The sequence below is a fragment of the Cervus canadensis genome, chromosome X (assembly GCF_019320065.1).
Source record: "Cervus canadensis isolate Bull #8, Minnesota chromosome X, ASM1932006v1, whole genome shotgun sequence".
Taxonomy (NCBI): domain Eukaryota; kingdom Metazoa; phylum Chordata; class Mammalia; order Artiodactyla; family Cervidae; genus Cervus; species Cervus canadensis.
Genome location: NC_057419.1, coordinates 54938126 through 54957076, shown reverse-complemented (window position 1 = coordinate 54957076; position 18951 = coordinate 54938126). Strand labels below are relative to the sequence as shown.

The following is an 18951-nucleotide window of genomic DNA, read 5'->3' as shown; positions in this document are numbered from 1 at the left end:
AACTCTGGTGTTCTAATGGTGATTTTCTATTTTCCACTCTCCTACATTTATTAATTGGAACTACCTTTTAGTTTTATGTGGACTCTTCCTAAGTATAACAGTGTTAAGTTTCTGAAAACCCAACAATCAGGAAATTTGTGGTTTGAGGAACTTGAGTGTATGTTAAGTTATTAATAATAGTATTGTACACTTTTGCATTTATCAAAATTAATACGTTAATTGAGCACTTATGCAGGTACTTAATTTGAGTATTTTATTTAATCTTGCAATAGTTAAAAGAGGTAGGAATGATTAGTTTTCAGGTGGTAGAAGTGAGGTTTAGATACATTAACTTACCCAAAGGGATAGAGCAGGAATTTATATTCTATCAATTGTATGTATATAACACTTGTCAGTTCAGTGGCTCAGTCTTGTCCGACTCTGTGGCCCTATGGACTGCAGCACGCCAGGCTTCCCTGTCTATCACCAGCTTCTGGAGCTTGCTCAAACTCCTGTCCATTGAGTCAGTGATTCCATCCAACCATCTCATCCTCTGTTGTCCCCTTCTTTTCCTGCCTTCAATTTTTCCCAGCATCAGGTTCCTAACATCAGATATATAAGTACCTCCATATAACACTTACATAGATGATATAAGAATTTCCTCCTCATTAGTTATTTGAACAGATCACTCTTTTCATGTTTTTAGCCATTTTATAAGAAATGATTGGAAGACCCAGAGGGATCGGGTGGAGAGGGGGGTGGGAGGGGGGATCGGGATGGGGAATACATGTAGATCCATGGCTGATTCATGTCAATGTATGACAAAAACCACTACAATATTGTAAAGTAATTAGCCTCCAACTAATAAAAATAAATGAAAAAAAAAGAAATGATTTCTTAAATGGACGCTTTAAGATTCCCTCTTCCGAATGAGTTAGAACTTAATTTTTGACATCAAGACCTGCATCAGAAACTCTACTGAGAAATCATCATTCCTGTAAAATAAGGTTCTTAACATTAAACTAACTGCTGAAGCTCAAGGGGTACTAGTTAATGGTGTCATTTAAGGACATTCTCTGGCTTGGAGATTCGGAGGAACTGTTTCATGGTTGGGTTGCCCTGGTTCAATATCTGTCCTTCACCTTTTGTCAGTGTCCAGAAGTGGTTAGACACGTTGAGGAGACTGACTAGTGCTAACTCAAATGCCTAGATATAGGACAGAAATTTACTAGTTTAGAACGAATTAATGAATTCATTTTACCTGATACAGTTGTTAGGCCATATGCTCTAATGGTCTGTAGGTTAAATACATGGGAAGGTAAATTATAATCAGAAGCTAGCTTAGTAAGTATAGAATCAGAACAAAGGAACTAGATGTTCCTGTGTGTCCTGCTAAGGCAGTATACTGACCAAATGAACTGGATGTTCAGGTCCTAATTGGGTGAGGAATCCTCTATGTTCAGTGGTACTGGAAGACAAGTGAACCTGGCTATGTCTGTGTTTCATCTCTCTTTCTATATCTTATTTTGACCACCATTGATGAATACTTTCATTTAGGTATTGATACATACCATTATTGTCTAAAATCTTTAACATGCTCATATGGCCAAACTGTGATTATTATATGCTGATTTCTTTTTTTAATGTGCTAATTTCTTGATTAATACTCTGATGTTACCATCTACAAATTATAATTACCCTAGTGTGTGTTTCATTTAGTTTTAGTTCTAAGGTGCTACACATATCTCTTCATGGAAAGTGGTTTGTGAATGAGGTGTCTGTAGTCATTACTGTGAATTTTTTTTTTATTACTGTGAATTTTGTTTCTGAGGGGCAGAGCTTTGAACTAGGAAGTGCTTAGAATTCATAATACAGCAGGCCTAAGTTCCAGTTTACCTGTGCTAGGTAAACTTCCTAGGTACTGTGGGCAAGCTAAGTAGTTTAGCATTTTGGAGCTTTACTTTTTCACTTTTTTTTTAAAAAAAGAAAAGTATAATAGATATTTCTGATATCTGAATAAAGAATAATATGGTGGAAATTGTATACCTACTGTTCAGCTTGAGAAATAAAATGTTGAGAATTAGAGATAATGCTTATAAAGCATGCAGTACCTATTTGAGTATTCAATAAATGTTAGTGATAAAATACTTAGTAACTTCATATTTATTCAGAATATTCATTGATATTTAAGAACCATTTTAAAGGCTTCATAGCATTCATCTTTACTTGAACAAGTTATAATACAGCTTTTATAACAATGTTGATGATTTCTTCTTCCTTCTTTCATGTTTGCAGAAACAGATCCATATAGCCTCTGACCTGTTTCTGTAGTTCATATTTGGTGTTTGAATTGAGAGACATAACTGATAAGGCCATAGTTTACCTTTTGGAAACTAAATGCTTCTTATCTTGAATAAATACATATGTAGGTTAATCGTGTTGATATTGTGCCTTGTCTCAGGAAAGATTTTGTGTACATTTTTAGCATTCCATATATTATAATAAAGTGTTTAGTTAACATTCATAACAGGACAGTATTTCTTTTGAAAGAAGTATGGAGTAGTTGAAATCTATTTGGTAAATTTGTATTTGACCTCTATTATATTTATCAGCCATATATACTAATATTTATAACACTGAAAATTGATATTTGATACTTTTTTTGACCTTACTGCTTAGAGACAGTAGATTTAGGGATCATTTTTGTAGACTATAATTTTCCTGGTTTCTGACTATGTCATCTCCATTAACTATCACAATTTGCCTTCTAAATCCTTATTCATTTCTTAGTATTAACTCTATTCATTGGCGATGTATGAAAATTACCTTATCAAACTGGTTATCATTAATACAATAGAGTATGTGTGTGTGTCTACGTGTATCAATCTGTCTGTGTCTTAAGTTACTGTCGGTGTTTTAAGATTACTATAGTAGCTGAAAACTTTCCTCTGGATTTTGGTGCTAGTTTGACAGGTTTACTTTCCTCTCATTGAATTAGAAGTGGACCTTTGAAGGGCTTGGCTGTACCTTTTTTAGTGGACTTTCAGCAATATGTCTGGGACAGCAGTTGTAATTTTGTAAAGTTGTTTACTTTTAATGCTGACTAGGATCAAAAGATACAGTAATTTGATATGGTACATGAAAGACTTGTATTCTGCTTATTTAATCAGAAAGCATCAAAATTTATTCCTTATTCTTCAGAGCAAATCTACTGATCTATCATGAGAGGATGACTCCTAGCCAATTACAGGGACATTTAGAATTTATTAGTCATTTTAGATTAGATAGAAAAGCATAAACACTTTACTTGTTTTCAGCTGTCTTCTAAATTTGTTGTTCCTTGCTTTTGTTCTTTGAGTTCCTTAACTCTTTTTTTTTTTTAAGCTTAAAAATATTGAGATACACTGTGTAAATTTAAGGTATAACAACCACTGTTGGTTTGATACACTTATATACTGTAATATGATTACTATAGTAACATTAGTTAATACCTTTATCATGCATGTTACATAGTCATTTCTTTTTTGTGTTGAGAACAGCTGAGATTTAGTCTATTAGCAACTTTGAAGTTTACCATACAGTATTTTTTTAACTAATTAATTTATTTTTGGCTGCTGTTGAGTCTTAGCTGTGGCATGCAGGCTCTTCGTTGCAGCTTGCAGGCTTCTCTAGTTGTGGTGTGTGGGCTTAGTTGCCCTGGCAAGTGGGATCTTAGTTCCCTGACCCTGCAGGGATTGTCTCCGTCCCCTGCATAAAAGGTGGATTCTTAATCCCTGGACCACCAGGGGAGTCCCAAACATACAATATTGTTGACTGTAATCACTGCTGGTTAGATCTCCAGAACTTACTTCTCTGTTAATTGTAAGTTTGTACCGTGAAATAACATTCCCCGACCCTTAGCACCTGGTAACCACTATTCTACTCTGTTTTTACAAGTTCAGATTTTAGATACCACATATAAATGGTGTCATAGGATATTTGTAAGGGATATCTGCATACCCATGTTCATTGCAGCATTCACAGTAGCCAAGATATGGAAACAACCTAAGTGTCTGTCTAAGTGTCTGTCAACAGAAGATTGGGTGAAGTAGATGTGATGTTTATATGTATACAGTGGAATATTATTCAGCCTCAAGAAAGAAGGAAATTCTGCCATTTGTGACAACATGGAAAGACCTTGAAGACATTATGCTAGGTGAGATATTATGCTAGGTGAGATAAGTCAGAGAAAGACAAATACTATATGAGTTCCTTAACTCTTTTTTTTCATGTATTTTTATTAGTTGGAGGCTAATTACTTTACAATATTGTAGTGGTTTTTGCCATACATTGACATGAATCAGCCATGGATTTACATGTGTTCCCCATCCTGATCCCCCCTCCCACCTCCCTCCCTTTTTTAAAATAAATTTTTATTGTGACAAAATGTAAATAACATAAAATTTACCATTTTAATTATTTTAAGTGTACAATTCAGTGGCATTAAGTACTTTCACCCTCACTACCACCCATCTCCAGAACTTTTTCATCACCCCAAACTTAAACCCACTAAACAATAACTTCCCATTCCCCACTCTTCCCAGCCCCTGGTAACTACTATTTTACTTTATGTCTCTATTAATAATTTGTGTATTCTAGGTATCTCATTTAAGTGGAATCATATAATATTTGTTCTTTTGTGTCTGAGTTACATCACTTAGTGTAATATTTTTAAGATTTGTCCACGTTGTAGCATGTTTAAGAATTTTATTCCTTTTTAAGAACTTGTATGTATATACCACACTTGTTTTGTCCATTCATCCTTTGATGGGCATTTGTATTGTGTCCGCCTTTTGGCTATTGTGAATAACACTGCTATGAATATTAGTGTACAAGTATCTGCTCAAGTCTCTGTTTTCAGTTCTTTTTGGTATATACCTAGAAGGTGGAATTACTGTATCATATGATAATTCTGTGTTCAGTTTTTTAGGAATTGCCATATTGTTTTCCACAGTGTTCATTTTGCATTTCCACCAGCAATGCATAAGGGTTCTACTTACTCCACATCTTTGCCAATATCATGTGTGTGCTTTTTAAATAGCCATCCTAATGGGTGTGAAGTGGCATCTCATTATGGATTTGATATGCATTTTTCCAGTGACTAGATATGTTGAGCCTCTTTTTTGTGCTTATTTACCATTTGTATTTCTGTTTTGGAAAAAATACCTATTCAAGTCCTTTGCCAATTTTGGATTTGAGTTGTTGTTGAGAGATGGAGTTCTTTATATATTCTGAGTATTAATCCTTTGCCAGATATGTGAGTTGCAAATGTTTTCTCCCATTCTATGCATTGCCTTTTTACACTCTTAATAGTGCATTTGATACACAAAAGTTTTTAAGTTCAGTTTATCTATTTTTTTCCTGTTGTTGCCTGCGTGCTTTTGGCTTAGAAATTCATTGTGAAACCCAGTGTCATGAAGATTTTCCCCCTATGTTTTCTTCTGAAAGTTTTATGATTTTAGCTCTTATGTTTTTGATGCATTTTAAGTTCATTTTTGTATACGGCATAAGGTAAGGGTAACCACTGTGCTACTTTGTTTTTATAAGTTCTTCATTCTTTTGCACACGGATACTCAATTTCCCAAACTTTTTGTGACGGGACAATTGTTTCTTCATTGAATAATCTTGATACCCTTGTTGAAAATTATCTATTTGACTATACAAGGGATTATTTCTAGCTCTGTAGTCTGTTCCACTGATCTTTATGTCTGTCTTTGTACCAGTATCACAGTATTTTGATTACTATAGCTTTGTAGTTAGTTTTGGAGTCCAGAACTCCAACTTTGTTCTTTTTTTCAAGATTGTTTTGTGTATTTGAGGTCCCTTGAGATTCCATATGGATTTTAGCATTTTTTAAAAATTTCTGCAAAAATAGGGATTTTGACGGATTACATTGAATTTGCAGATCTCTTTTGGTATTGACATCTTAACAGTATTAGGATTTTCAATCTATAAATATGGGATGTATTTCTATTTATTTATGCCTTCTGTAATTTCAACAGTGTTTTGCAGTTTTTTTTTTTTAGTTGGCACATTATTTTTATTTTTTTATTTTATTTTTTTTTACATTTTTTTCCCATTTATTTTTATTAGTTGGAGGCTAATTACTTTACAATATTGTAGTGGTTTTTGTCATACATTGACATCAATCAGCCATGCAGTTTTAAGTGATAGAAGTCTTTTTGCCTCCTTATATAAATTTCTTCCTACATATTTTATTCTTTTTGATGTTATGAATGGAGTTGTTTTCTTAATTTTCTTTGAGAATTATTTATTTTAATGTATAAAAACTTTTTTTCCTTTTTCATTAGGGTAAATTTATTTATAATTTGTCATTACATGAATACTATCCCCCTTGGGGTTCCTAACTATATGCAGGATATCCTTTTAAATTCTAGAAACCCAATTTATTTTTGAGTGTTGATTTTGTATCCTGTTACTTTGCTGAATTAGTTTATTAGTGTTTAATTTTGAATGTCAGGAAAAGGAAGCTAACCACTAGTAAAAAGGAGAAACAATATGAAATACTTTTAAGTTAACAGGAATAAAAGGAAGCAGCAAAGTAAGATAAATAACTTAAAATAGAAGGAGTAAAATGAAATATATCTTTTACTGTATCAAATGTGGACATATTACACTTGTTTGTTTAAAAACTCACATTTTCAGATGGGATTAAAAGACAAAACCCACGTGTGTTGTTTACTAGAAAAAATACTTAAAACAATGATAAAGCAAGGTTAAGGTGAAGCTATAAACCAGCAAAGAGAAAGCAGGAGGAGTACCAACCAATATTAATATCTATCTCAGAAGAAAGAAAGTAAAATTAAAGCATTAAACAGAAATACCTGTTTATTATAAAGTTATTTGCTTCATAGTTTAAGAAGATAAGTACCATTGATAAAGACTTGTAGGCACCAAAAATATTCTGGTTAATATTTTAAATTCAGAACCTCAAATAGATTAAAGGAAAATGGATAAACGTATAACTGTAGTAGGAAATTTCATACACTTCTTTCAGAATAGGGCAGATCAAGCAGACAAAAAGTGAATAAATAGAGAGAAACTGAATAATATAATCCATAAACTCCATTTGATGGGTATGTATAGAACCTTAAATATCCTCCAAATAGGAAATACACATTTTTATAGTCTATAAGCTACTAAAAAATTGGTTAAATATGTGGCCCAGAGAAAACCTTATGTTAAAAGAAAAGAGATTTTATATTCTGCATCACTCAAAATTAGAAATGAATAATGAAACATGTAACAATAAGATTCTTATCTAATTGGAGATCAGAAATCACAGTCTTTAGATCAGTGAGGAGATAAAAACTAAAAGTATGAACTACCTAGAAAGCAATGAAAAAGACAGTGTTTGCAACAAAATTTGTGAGTCATTGTAAAAGCTACACCCAGAATAAAATTTATCACTAAAATGCCTTCATTATTGATGAACAATAACTAGAAGGAATTTAGTACCTATCTTAAGCCATTAGAGAAGTAACACTAAAAGAAAGCAAAAAAGAGAAAGAGGGAGTTAATATAAGATAATTGAAATTAATAAAAAATTATAAAATATGATAAATTCTAAATTTTTTGACTCTGAAAAACGATCAATGAACCTGATGAAGGAAAATATGAGGGTAAAAATATATGAGAGAAGAAATGAGAAATGAAACATAGCCAGCTATGGAAGAGTAAATGAATGATAAGAGAATGTTACATGTACATTTGACAATACATTTTTCTAGCATTTTCTTATGAAACATTTCAAATCTAGAACAAAGTTAAAAATCATAGAACATTCATAATACCTACTGTCTAGATTCTACCTTTCACAATGATAACACATTTTAAATCTTAATAGATTACTCCTAATCAAAATTAGGAGAAAAAGAAAAGTAGGCTAGGTATTAAGATGATGTAGAGAGGGGATTTAAGGTCTTCCCCCCCACTTAATACCTGGTAGCTCAGCTGGGAAAGAATCCACCTGCAGTGCAGGAGGCCCCGGTTCAATTCCTGGGTTAGAAAGATCCACTGGAGAAGGGATAGGCTACCCACTCCAGTATTCTTGGGCTTCTCTGGTGGCTCAGCTGGTAAAGAATCTGCCTGCAATGCTGGAGACCTGGGTTTGATCCCTGGGTTGGGAAGATCCCCTGGAGAAGGGAAAGGCTACCCACTCCAGTATTCAGGCCTGGAGAATTTCATGGACTGTATAGTCCATGGGGTCACAAAGAGTTGGACACGACTAAGTGACTTTCACAATACCAGGGCAAGGAGCCATCCCAAGAATATGCAATGCAAAATTGTTTATAATAAAGTAAACTTGAATCAATCCAAATGCCCATCAGTGGGCTGAATGGATAACTTTATTCATCAGTGTGGTAGAACTGTCTAATGAGATCCTGTATAATAGTTAAAATGAATAAGCTCAAATTATACATATCACAGTACATAAATATAAAAAATGTAACATTGAGCAAAATAATTTGCAAAAGGATGCATACCATGTGATAACCACCTATATGTTTTAACATATGTAAAACTATATTGCTTATGGATACAAGCATATAATTAAAACTTCTAAAATCTTTCATGGATTAAAAACCTAACTCAAGTAGTGGTTACTTCTGGGAGGGAAAGGAAAGGGATCAAATCAAGGAGTGATATGTAGAGGACTTTAATTCTGTAATGTCTTGTTAAAATGGAAGCAAATTTGGCAAAATGTTAAAAATTCAACAAAGCTGGTTGTTACACCTTTTTGTTTATGCCTGAATATTTTTATAATTTAAAAAGAGAAAAAACACATCAGGAGAAAGTAGATTCAGAGCTTGATTTCTAAATAACCTTTAATTGACAAGCTGTTCCAATGTTAAATTGTTTAATCCCAGTTAATTTCATGAAGCTGTATAATCTTAAAACTAAATGCTAGTTTTGTACAGAAAGGAAAACTATAGCTCAGTCTCATATACGAATGCAGATATTAAAATCCATAGTAAAATATTAGCAAATAGAATTCACCAGTGGGTCAAAAGAATAATGTGCTAGGCTTTAAGATTTGAAGAATAGTTCTATATCAGGAACCTGTCAATAAACCTTATGATCATATCAGTAGGTGCTGAGAAAATATTTGGTAAAATTCAACAGCCACTCCTAATTAAAAAATAAAAGTAACATAAGAATATAAGGAAATTAGTTCAACATGTTAAACTATTTGTGGAAATAAAAAAAATACTGTAAACAGTCTAAGCTATGAGATAAGGCTGTTTTTTAATTAAAGTACAATAAAAGACAGTGGTGACTGTTACCACAACTATTTTTTGGTATTGTGGATGTTTCAACAGAATCAATAAGATAAGAAAATAAACAGCATAAACATTGGGGAAGAGATAACTTTATCTCTTCTTGCTGATGATAGACTATAATACCTCAGAATTCTCAGTCTTTAATATCTGCTCTTTAGAATACCCATGGAGATGAAGTTAGAAGGTATAGGATGACGAAGTGGAGGCCCAAACCTTCATTTGTATACTAACTTTCAGATGAATGATTACTTAAGGGAGCAGAGCCAGGAGTCAAGCCAGCGCCTACCCACTTGATACCCAAAATAGTTAAAGACATTACTAGAAAACTATAGACCAGTATCCCTCATGAACATAGATGAAAAAATGTTCAGCATAACATTAGCTAACTGAATCCAGTAATATATTAAAAGAGTAATACATGATGACTTGTGTGGGGGTTTTCCAAGGGATGCAAGGATTGTTCGACATTTGAAACTCAATGTAATTTGACATATTAATAGCCTTAGAGGAATCAACATGGTCATTTCAATAGTTGCAGGACAAGCATTTGAAGAAATTCAATAGCCATTCATGATGAACTCAGCAAATTTGCTATAAAAGGAAACCTTAATGTGATAAAGGACATCTATTTAAAAAATGCAGCTATTAGAATGGCTTAAAACAGCTGGCATTATACTTAATGGTGAAAAGACTGCTTTTCCTCTAACAAGGGAAGGATGTCTTCTCTCAACACTTCTGATATGATGCTCTCAACATCATTGTTCTGGAAGTGCTAGCTAGTGAAATAGGGGATGAAAAAGAAATAGAAGGAATGCAGAAGAAAGGAAGAAATAAAACTGTCTTTACCTGCAGATGTCATGATTATCTACATGAAAAATCTCAGTGAATCTAAAAAAAGTACTTGGAACTAATAAGTGATTTTAACAAGGTTGCCAGATACAAGGTTAATATAAAAACAGTTATATCTCTCTACAGTAGCAATAAATAATTGGAAATTGCAGTTTTTAAAAAGTACTATTTACAGTAGCACCCCAAATGAAATACATAGGTATGAATAACAAAGTATATGTAGAATCTGTATGCTGAAAACTAAAAAACACTGTTAAAAGAAATCAAAGATCTAAATAAATGGGTTGGTTGGAAGACTCATTGTTCTTAAGATGTTCACTCTCTCCATATGACCTAGAAATTCAAAACAATTTTAGCAAAATCCCAGCAGGAATTTTTTTACATGTTGACAGACTGATTCTAAAATTAATATGGGGGACTTCCCTGGTTGTCCAGTGATTAAGAATCCACCTGCCAATGCAGGGGACATGGGTTTGATCCCTGGACTGGGAAGATCCCATGTGCTTGGGGCAGCTAAGCCTGTGTGCCACAACTACTGAGCCTGCATGCTGCAACTACTGAAGCACTTGCGTTCTAGAGTCCATGCTCTGCAAGAAGAGAAGTAATCACAATGAGAAACTGCACACAACTAGAGAGTAGCAGCCCCCACATGTCACAACTAGAGAAAGCCTGCACACAGCAATAAAGACCCAGTACAGCCAAAAATAAAAATAATAAATAATAAAAATTTAAAAAAACCTAATATACAAAGGCAAGGATAATAGAATAGCTAAAACAATTTTGATAAAGAACGAGTTTGAATAATTCATGTTAACTGATTTCCAGACTTACTCTAAAGGTGTAGTAATGATACATGTATGATATTGGCAAAAAGGTAGACATACAGATAGATCAGTGGAACAGAATAGAGTTCAGAAATAGACCCAAACAGATGTGGTCAAGGGATTTTAGAAAGAAGAATGGTGCAGTGGTGATTCAGCATAGAAAGGATGATTTTTTCAACAAAAGGTGCTGGACATACATATTCAAAAAAATGAACCTTGACCTAACTCTCACACATCACAAAATTTTAACTCAAATTATAGCCCTAAATAACTCAAATTATAGACTTAAAAGGGGCTTCCCTCATGGCTCAGAGGGTAAAACGTCTGCCTGCAATTCGGGAGACCTGGATTTGATCCCTGGGTGAGGAAGATCCCCTGGAGAAGGAAATGGCAACCCACTCCAGTACTCTTGCCTAGAAAATTCCATGGATGGAGCAACCTGGTAGACTACAGTCCATGGGATCGCAGAGTCGGACGCAACTGAGCAACTTTACTTCATCTTCATAGACCTAAAAAGTAAAACATAAGACTAGTTTTAGTGGCAGGTGGATTTTTTAACCCTGAGCCACCAGGAAAACCCCTTCTTTTATGTACAAGGTGTTACAAATTTCTTTCAGATTTTTTTTTTTCACTCAACCGTAGGCCTTAAGAGATCTATCCACATTACTATGCATAGATCTAGCTTATTCGTTTAACTGTTAAATTTGTTTATAGCCAAGTTTAGCATTCTATATAACCCATTTGATCCTGGACAAATTACTTAACCATCTTAACCTCAGTTTCTTTATTTGCAAAATGGTAATAACAGTATTAGTGACTATCACAAAGGGTTGTTGTAGGGACTAGAAGTTAATTAATATACAAAAAAATTTAGGACAGTGCTTGGCATATAATAAACTTTGTTATTGACATTGTGATTATTTCTAATTTTTCACAATTACAAACCATGCTGCAACTGACTCTCCTTTTACATATTTTCACATCAAGGAATAATATGAATAAAGTAATCAAAAATGAAATTGCCAGAGCTGTGGTTGTGTTGCTTACCTAGGGTTACTATGAAGTCTTTTAAAAACCTTTTTTAACAGAAGTCTTTTACTTTTATCAACTTGCCATTTCTTATACTCTCATGAGTTTCATAAAACTGCATTCTATCAGGGTATATATTTTTTATCTTTAAAAAATCTTTTGTTTGAACCCATCTCACATGTAAAGTACTACTGTGGATTTATTTATATATTTCTTTTGTCGTTTTGGTGGGGTGTAAGAAGGGATGGGAATTAATATGTTGTCAACCGTCTTGAAATGGAAATCATACCTAAATTTTTAACTAACATAATTTGATTACCTATTGACATCAAAACTTAAAATAGTTCTATCACTCCTTTCACTCCTCTCCCTTGCAGAAGACAGAAATTGTTTTATTTTTCCTTCTCTATTAGATTTTAATGAAGTAATTCCAGATTTATCATTTTGCATTACAGTTGGCCTTTGAACAATGTGTGGGTGAGGGGTGCTGGCCCTAAGCAGTTGAAAATTCATGATAACTTTTTAGTTGACTCTCCATATCTGCAGTTCCACATCCAAGGATTCAACGAACAGTGTATCATGTAGCGCTGTAATATTTATTGGAAGAAAATCCAAGTATAAGTGGATCCATGCAGTTCAAATTTGTGTTATTCAAAGGTCAGCTGTGTATATCTTCAGTTTTAATTACTGTTTAGAAAATATTGCCAACCATATTAGCCACAGTTACTTAAGCTTCTTTTTTTAAAAAGCATTATTGAAAGTTTCTTACTATTTATTACATGCCACACCTTCTTTTTCTAACGATATTATTTGGCCACATTTAATTCTTTGAGTACTTCTTTCAGGATTGGTAAATGATGTGGTATACTTCTTATATCCTTGTTTTCATAGAAATGTGTGTATTTTTCCCTTGTAAACTTGATTGATAGCTTGTCTGGGTTCAGAATTTGAGAGTCACAGTCCTCCCTCAGAATACTATAAATATTGCTCGTTTGCCTTCTGGTATTTAATGTGGCAAATTACAGGTCCAATGCCTGTTTGAATGTCTTTTACTGGTTGGTAACCTTATACTTCTGTCTGGAAATATGTTGCCAATTCGGATATTTAACCAGAATAAATATCTAGGTGTCTAACATTCTGTTATTCCTTCCCTGACATTATAGATCCTTAGATGTGGAAATTTGGAGATTTCTTAGGGGAAAGTTTTTTATTATCTGTTTTGATTATTGTTGTTTAGTTGCTAAGTCATGTCCAACTCTTTGTGGTCCCATGGACTGCAGCATGCCAGGCTTCCCTGTCCTTCACTACCTCCAGGAGTTTGCTCAAAGTCATGTCAATTGAGTCAGTGATGCCATCCCAACATCTCATGCTCTGATGCCTTCTCCTCCTGCCCTCAATCTTTCCCAGCATCAGGATCTTTTTCGATGAGTCTTCTCTTCGCATCAGATGGCCAAAGTATTGGAGCTTCAGCTTCGGTATCAGTCCTTCAATGCGTATTCGGGGTTGATTTCCTTTAGGATTGACTGGTTTGATCTCCTTGCTGTCCAAGGGAGTCTCAAGAGTCTTCTCCAGCACTAAAATTCAGAATCATCAATTCTTCGGCACTTGGCTTTCTTTATGGTCCAACTTTCACATCTGTACCTAACTACTGGAAACACCATAGCTTTGACTATGCGGACCTTTGTTGGCAAAGTGATATCTCTGCTTTTTAATACGCTGTCTAGGTTTGTCTTAGCTTTCCTTCCAAGGATCAAGTGTCTTAATTTCTTGGCTGCAGTCACTGTCCACAGTGATTTTGGAGACCCAGAAAATTAAGTCTGTCACTGTTTTCATTGTTTCCCCATCTATTTGCCATGAAGTGATGTAACTGGATACTATGATCTTAGTTTTTTGAATGTTGAGTTTTAAGCCAGCTTTTTCACTCTGCTCTTTCACCTTTGTCAAGAGGTTCTTTAGTTTCTCTCTCTTTTTTTTTTTTGCCATTCGAGTGGTATCATCTGTATAGCTGAGGTTATTGATATTTCTCCCAGCAATCTTGATTCCAGCTTGTGCTTCATCCAGCCCAGTGTTTCTCATGATGTACTCTGCATATAAGTTAAATAAGCAGGGTGACAATATACAGCCTTGACATACTCTTTTCCCTATTTGGAACCAGACTGGACTGGTTTTGATTATTACTTTTTCATTTTGCGATACTATTTTTCTTTTCCAGCAAAGGAAGTTTTATTATTTATTTTTCCAATTTTGTTGTAATATAATTGACATATAACAATGTATCAGTTTAAAGTATACAACAAACAGGGCTTCCCTGGTGACTCAATGGTAAAGAATTCACCTGCAGTGCAGGAGATGTGAGTTTGATTACTGGGTCAAACTCCAGGAAGATCCCCTGGAGAAGGAAATGACAACTCATTCCAGTATTCTTGCCTGGGAAATCCCATGGGCAGAGGAGCTTGGCAGGCTGCAGTCCATGGGGTCACAAAGAGTTGGACATGACTTAGCAACTAAGCAACAACAACAAATACAACAAACAACTGCTGCATTTTGCTCTATGAGAGGAGTCAGAGCAAGTACCTAACAAAGAATATCAGTGATTTTATAGGTACTGAAAAAAGGATTGACAGGTAAAAAATAGGTACATATATATGCATAAATAAAATACTCATTTGAGTGGTATTATAAATGTGCAAGACAATTTCTAGACTTTAATTTGGAACTTGATCTTCCATTTTAGGACCGGAAATTAACCAAAGCCGAGCAGCAAAGGTTCAAGGAAGAAGCAGAGATGTTAAAGGGTCTCCAACATCCCAATATAGTTCGATTTTATGATTCCTGGGAGTCTATATTAAAAGGAAAGAAATGTATTGTATTAGTGACAGAACTTATGACATCAGGAACCTTAAAGACGTAAGTTGACCCTGATAGTGTCAATGGAGATTTACTTGGAAATAATTTTCAAGAGTCACAAAAGTTGTTTGCAAAGAAACACTACATGGTTAAAGAATTGGTAGATTCTGAATCTAGTGACTGTTTCAGGGCAGGTTAAAAAATTAGGGTGTTAATGAAGTTTGTTAGAGAACACAATGTTGAAAAATTAATGTTTGTGGCATATCATTGAACTTTAGAACTAGAAATAATTATAGAGATAATGTCATTTTGTAGAGGATGAAAGATTGGGAATGTGGCAGGTTCAAATACCTAGTGATTGGTACTATATAATTATAGTCTATTGTTTCTGACTAGAGCATTTCATCTGATGGTACAGCCACTTATTTGTGACTGTTATATGTGGTATGTACTTTTTCTGTAGGGGGGATGTACTTTGAGGCTTTATATTTAAAAATATTTTGTTAGACAATAAAAAATAACTCAGTGATGGCAATCCTAATACATACTGTATTGGCTTGTTTATGTAATTTACCCTAATGTACTTATATAATAAGCTAGGTATGTTTGTTTACATGTGATCTTTTGTTTCTTTGTGTAGGTACTTAAAACGATTTAAAGTAATGAAACCAAAGGTCTTAAGGAGCTGGTGCAGGCAGATTTTAAAGGGGTTGCAGTTCTTGCACACTAGGACTCCTCCTATTATTCACCGGGATCTGAAGTGTGACAATATTTTCATCACGGGACCCACTGGATCTGTGAAGATTGGTGATCTAGGACTAGCCACCTTAATGCGTACATCATTTGCTAAAAGTGTCATTGGTGATTAATGTTTTATAGTTTATTGATTGTGTAAAGGAAGATTTTTTTTAAACTGTATATTTCTAGAACAGGAATCAGCAAACCATAGCCTGTGGGCCAACTTGAACTTCCCTGTCTATTTTTGTAAAAAAAGTTTTGTTGGAACACAGCAATACCCACTGATTTACATATTGTATATGGCTGCTTTTGCACTACAGTGTAAGAGTTAATTAGTTGTGACAGCCCATATGGACTGCAAAGTCTGAAATATTTACTGTTTGACCCTTTATAGAGAAGTTTACTGGCCCCTGGCCTAGAATGTGAGTTTACTTTGAAATATCTATTCTATATTAACTGATTTCAGAGACATCCTAGTGTATTTCTTTTGTGATGTATTTAATATTATTGAAAAGTTCTGAGGACTTATAAAGGAGATTTACTACTTCAAAAATTTTGAATAACTTAAATGAAGGATAGAAATAAAAACAGATTTTGGTGATCATTACCTATGAGCATTGCAAACTGTCCTTTATCAGTATGGAAAATTAAGGAAATTAAGGACATTATATATATGTGTGTGTGTGTGTGGGTATGTATGTATATATTATACACACACACACACATATATATATATGTTTGCTTTTAGGGAACAGAAATTATCTCAAGTAATCCTTATGGCAAAGGGAATGTGATCTTGGCATAGATTTTTTTTTGTCTGCAGTACATCACTTGGGGGAATCTTAGTTCCCTGACAAGAGATTGAACCTGGGTCCTAGGCACTGAGAGCACAGAGTCCTAACAACTGGACTGCCAGGGAATTCTCTACATTTTTCTTTCTTAAAAATATGTGGTTGTGGTATTTTGTAGGTACTCCTGAGTTTATGGCCCCAGAGATGTATGAAGAGCATTATGATGAATCTGTGGATGTCTATGCTTTTGGAATGTGTATGCTGGAAATGGCTACTTCAGAGTACCCTTATTCTGAATGCCAGAATGCAGCTCAAATATACCGTAAAGTAACTAGCGTAAGTATAACTTTATACTTTTTACTTCACAAATTGCCACATTTCATGGTAAAGTCAACCAAAAGTCAACTTAGTCAAACCTAACTTTGGTTTCCGTTCAGTTCAGTCGCTCAGTTGTGTCCGACTCCTTGCGATCCCATGAACTGCAGCACACCAGGCCTCCTTGTCCATCACCAACTCCCAAAGTCCACCCAAACCCATGTCCATTGAGTCAGTGATGCCATCCAACCACCTCATCCTCTGTTGTCCCCTTCTTCTCCTACCCTCAGTCTTTCCCAGCGTCAGAGTCTTGTCCAATGAGTTAGTTCTGTGTAAATAGTGCTAAATTTAACATAATTGTAATGAAACAAGCTTTAGATTTATGCTATGTACCCATAATCAAATGGGGTCATATAAAATGCTCTGTATTAGTATCGTTGGGGAAAATGTACAGATATGTTATCTATATCCATTTGTTTGTGAAGAATTTTTAGATATTTATTCAGTTCAGTTCAGTTCAGTCCCTCAGTTGTGTCCAACTCTTTGTGACCCCATGGACTGCAGGACGCCAGGCCTCCCTGTCCATCTCCAACTCCTGGAGTTTATTCAACTCATGTCCATTGAGTTGGTGATGCCATCCAACCATCTCATCCTCTGTCATCCCCTTCTCTTCCCACATTCAATATTTCCCAGCATCAGGGTCTATTCCACTGAGTCAGTTCTTCGCATCAGGTATCCAAAGTAGTAGAGTTTCAGCTTCATCATCAATCCTTCCAGTGAACACCCAGGATTAATCTCCTTTAGGATGGACTGGTTGGATCTCCTTGCAGTCCAAGGGACTCTCAAGAGTCTTCTCCAACACCACAGTTCAAAAGCATCAGTTTTTCGGCACTCAGCTTTCTTTAGAGTTCAACTCTCCCATCCATACATGACTACTGTAAAAACCATAGTTTGGACTACGTGGACCTTTGTTGGCAAAGTAATGTCTCTGGTTTTTAATATGCTGTCTAGGTTGGTCATAACTTTTCTTCCAAGGAGCAAGCATCTTTTAATTTCATCACTGCAGTCACCATCTGCAGTGATTTTGGAGCCCAAGAAAATAAAGTCAGCCACTGTTTCCCCATCTGTTTGCCATGAAGTGATGGGAACAGATGCCATGATCTTAGCTTTTTGAATGTTGAGGTTTTTTTTCTTAATTTATTTATTTTAATTGGAGGCTAATTACTTGACAGTATTGTGGTGGTTTTCGCCATACATTGACATGAATCAGCCATGGGTGTACGTGTGTTCCCCATCCTGAACAACCCCTCCTGCCTCCCTCCCCATCCCATCCCTTTGGGTCATCCCAGTGCACCAGCCCTGAGCACCCTGTCTCATGCATTGAACCTGGACTGGCAATTCATTTCACATATGATAATATACATGTTTCAGTGCTGTTCTCTCAAATCATCCCACCCTCACCTTCTCCCACAGAGCCCAAAAGACTGTTCTATATATCTGTGTCTCTTTTGCTGTCTGGCATATAAGGTTATCATTACCATCTTTCTAAATTCCATATATATGCGTTAGTATACTGTATTGGTGTTTTTCTTTCTGGCTTACTTTACTCTGTATAATAGGCTCCAGTTTCGTCCAACTCATTAGAACTGATTCAAATGTATTCTTTTTAATGGCTGATTGATATTCCATTGTGTATATGCACCACAGCTTTCTTATCCATTCATCTGCTGATGGACATCTATGTTGCTTCCATGACCTGGCTATTATAAACAGTGCTGCAGTGAACATTCGGGTACACATGTCTCTTTCAATTCTGGTTTCCTCGGTGTGTATGCCCAGAAGTGGGATTGCTGGGTCATATGGCAGTTCTATTTCCAGTTTTTTAAGGAATCTCCACACTGTTCTCCATAGTGGCTGTACTAGTTTGCATTCCCACCAACAGTGTAAGAGGGTTCCCTTTTCTCCACACCCTCTCCAGCATTTATTGCTTGTAGACTTTTGGATAGCAGACATTCTGACCAGTGTGAGATGGTACCTCAGTGGTTCTGATTTGCATTTCTCTGATAATGAGTGAAGTTGAGCATCTTTTCATGTGTTTGTTAGCCATGTGTATGTCTTCTTTGGAGAAATGTCTGTTTAGTTCTTTGGCCCATTTTTTGATTGGGTCGCTTATTTTTCTGGAATTGAGTTGCAGGAGTTGCTTGTATATTTTTGAGATTAATTCTTTGTCCGTTG

At 35.0% G+C, this 18951-nt stretch overlaps 1 protein-coding gene and 1 non-coding gene across 5 annotated transcripts in view; one reads left to right on the top strand and one right to left on the bottom strand.

Annotated features, from left to right (window-relative positions):
• Window positions 1-18951, top strand: part of WNK3 (WNK lysine deficient protein kinase 3) — a 162641-nt gene that overhangs the window by 28319 nt on the left and 115371 nt on the right. For all 4 annotated transcript variants that reach the window (XM_043459314.1, XM_043459312.1, XM_043459313.1 and 1 more), the window contains exons 3-5: window positions 14760-14932; window positions 15513-15733; window positions 16580-16737. In XM_043459314.1, the coding sequence (XP_043315249.1) occupies window positions 14760-14932; window positions 15513-15733; window positions 16580-16737 (552 nt within the window). The remainder of the gene's footprint in view (window positions 1-14759; window positions 14933-15512; window positions 15734-16579; window positions 16738-18951) is intronic.
• LOC122436179 lies at window positions 911-976 on the bottom strand. The gene has a single exon (XR_006267937.1). It is a non-coding gene; the product is annotated as a small nucleolar RNA SNORD52 (small nucleolar RNA).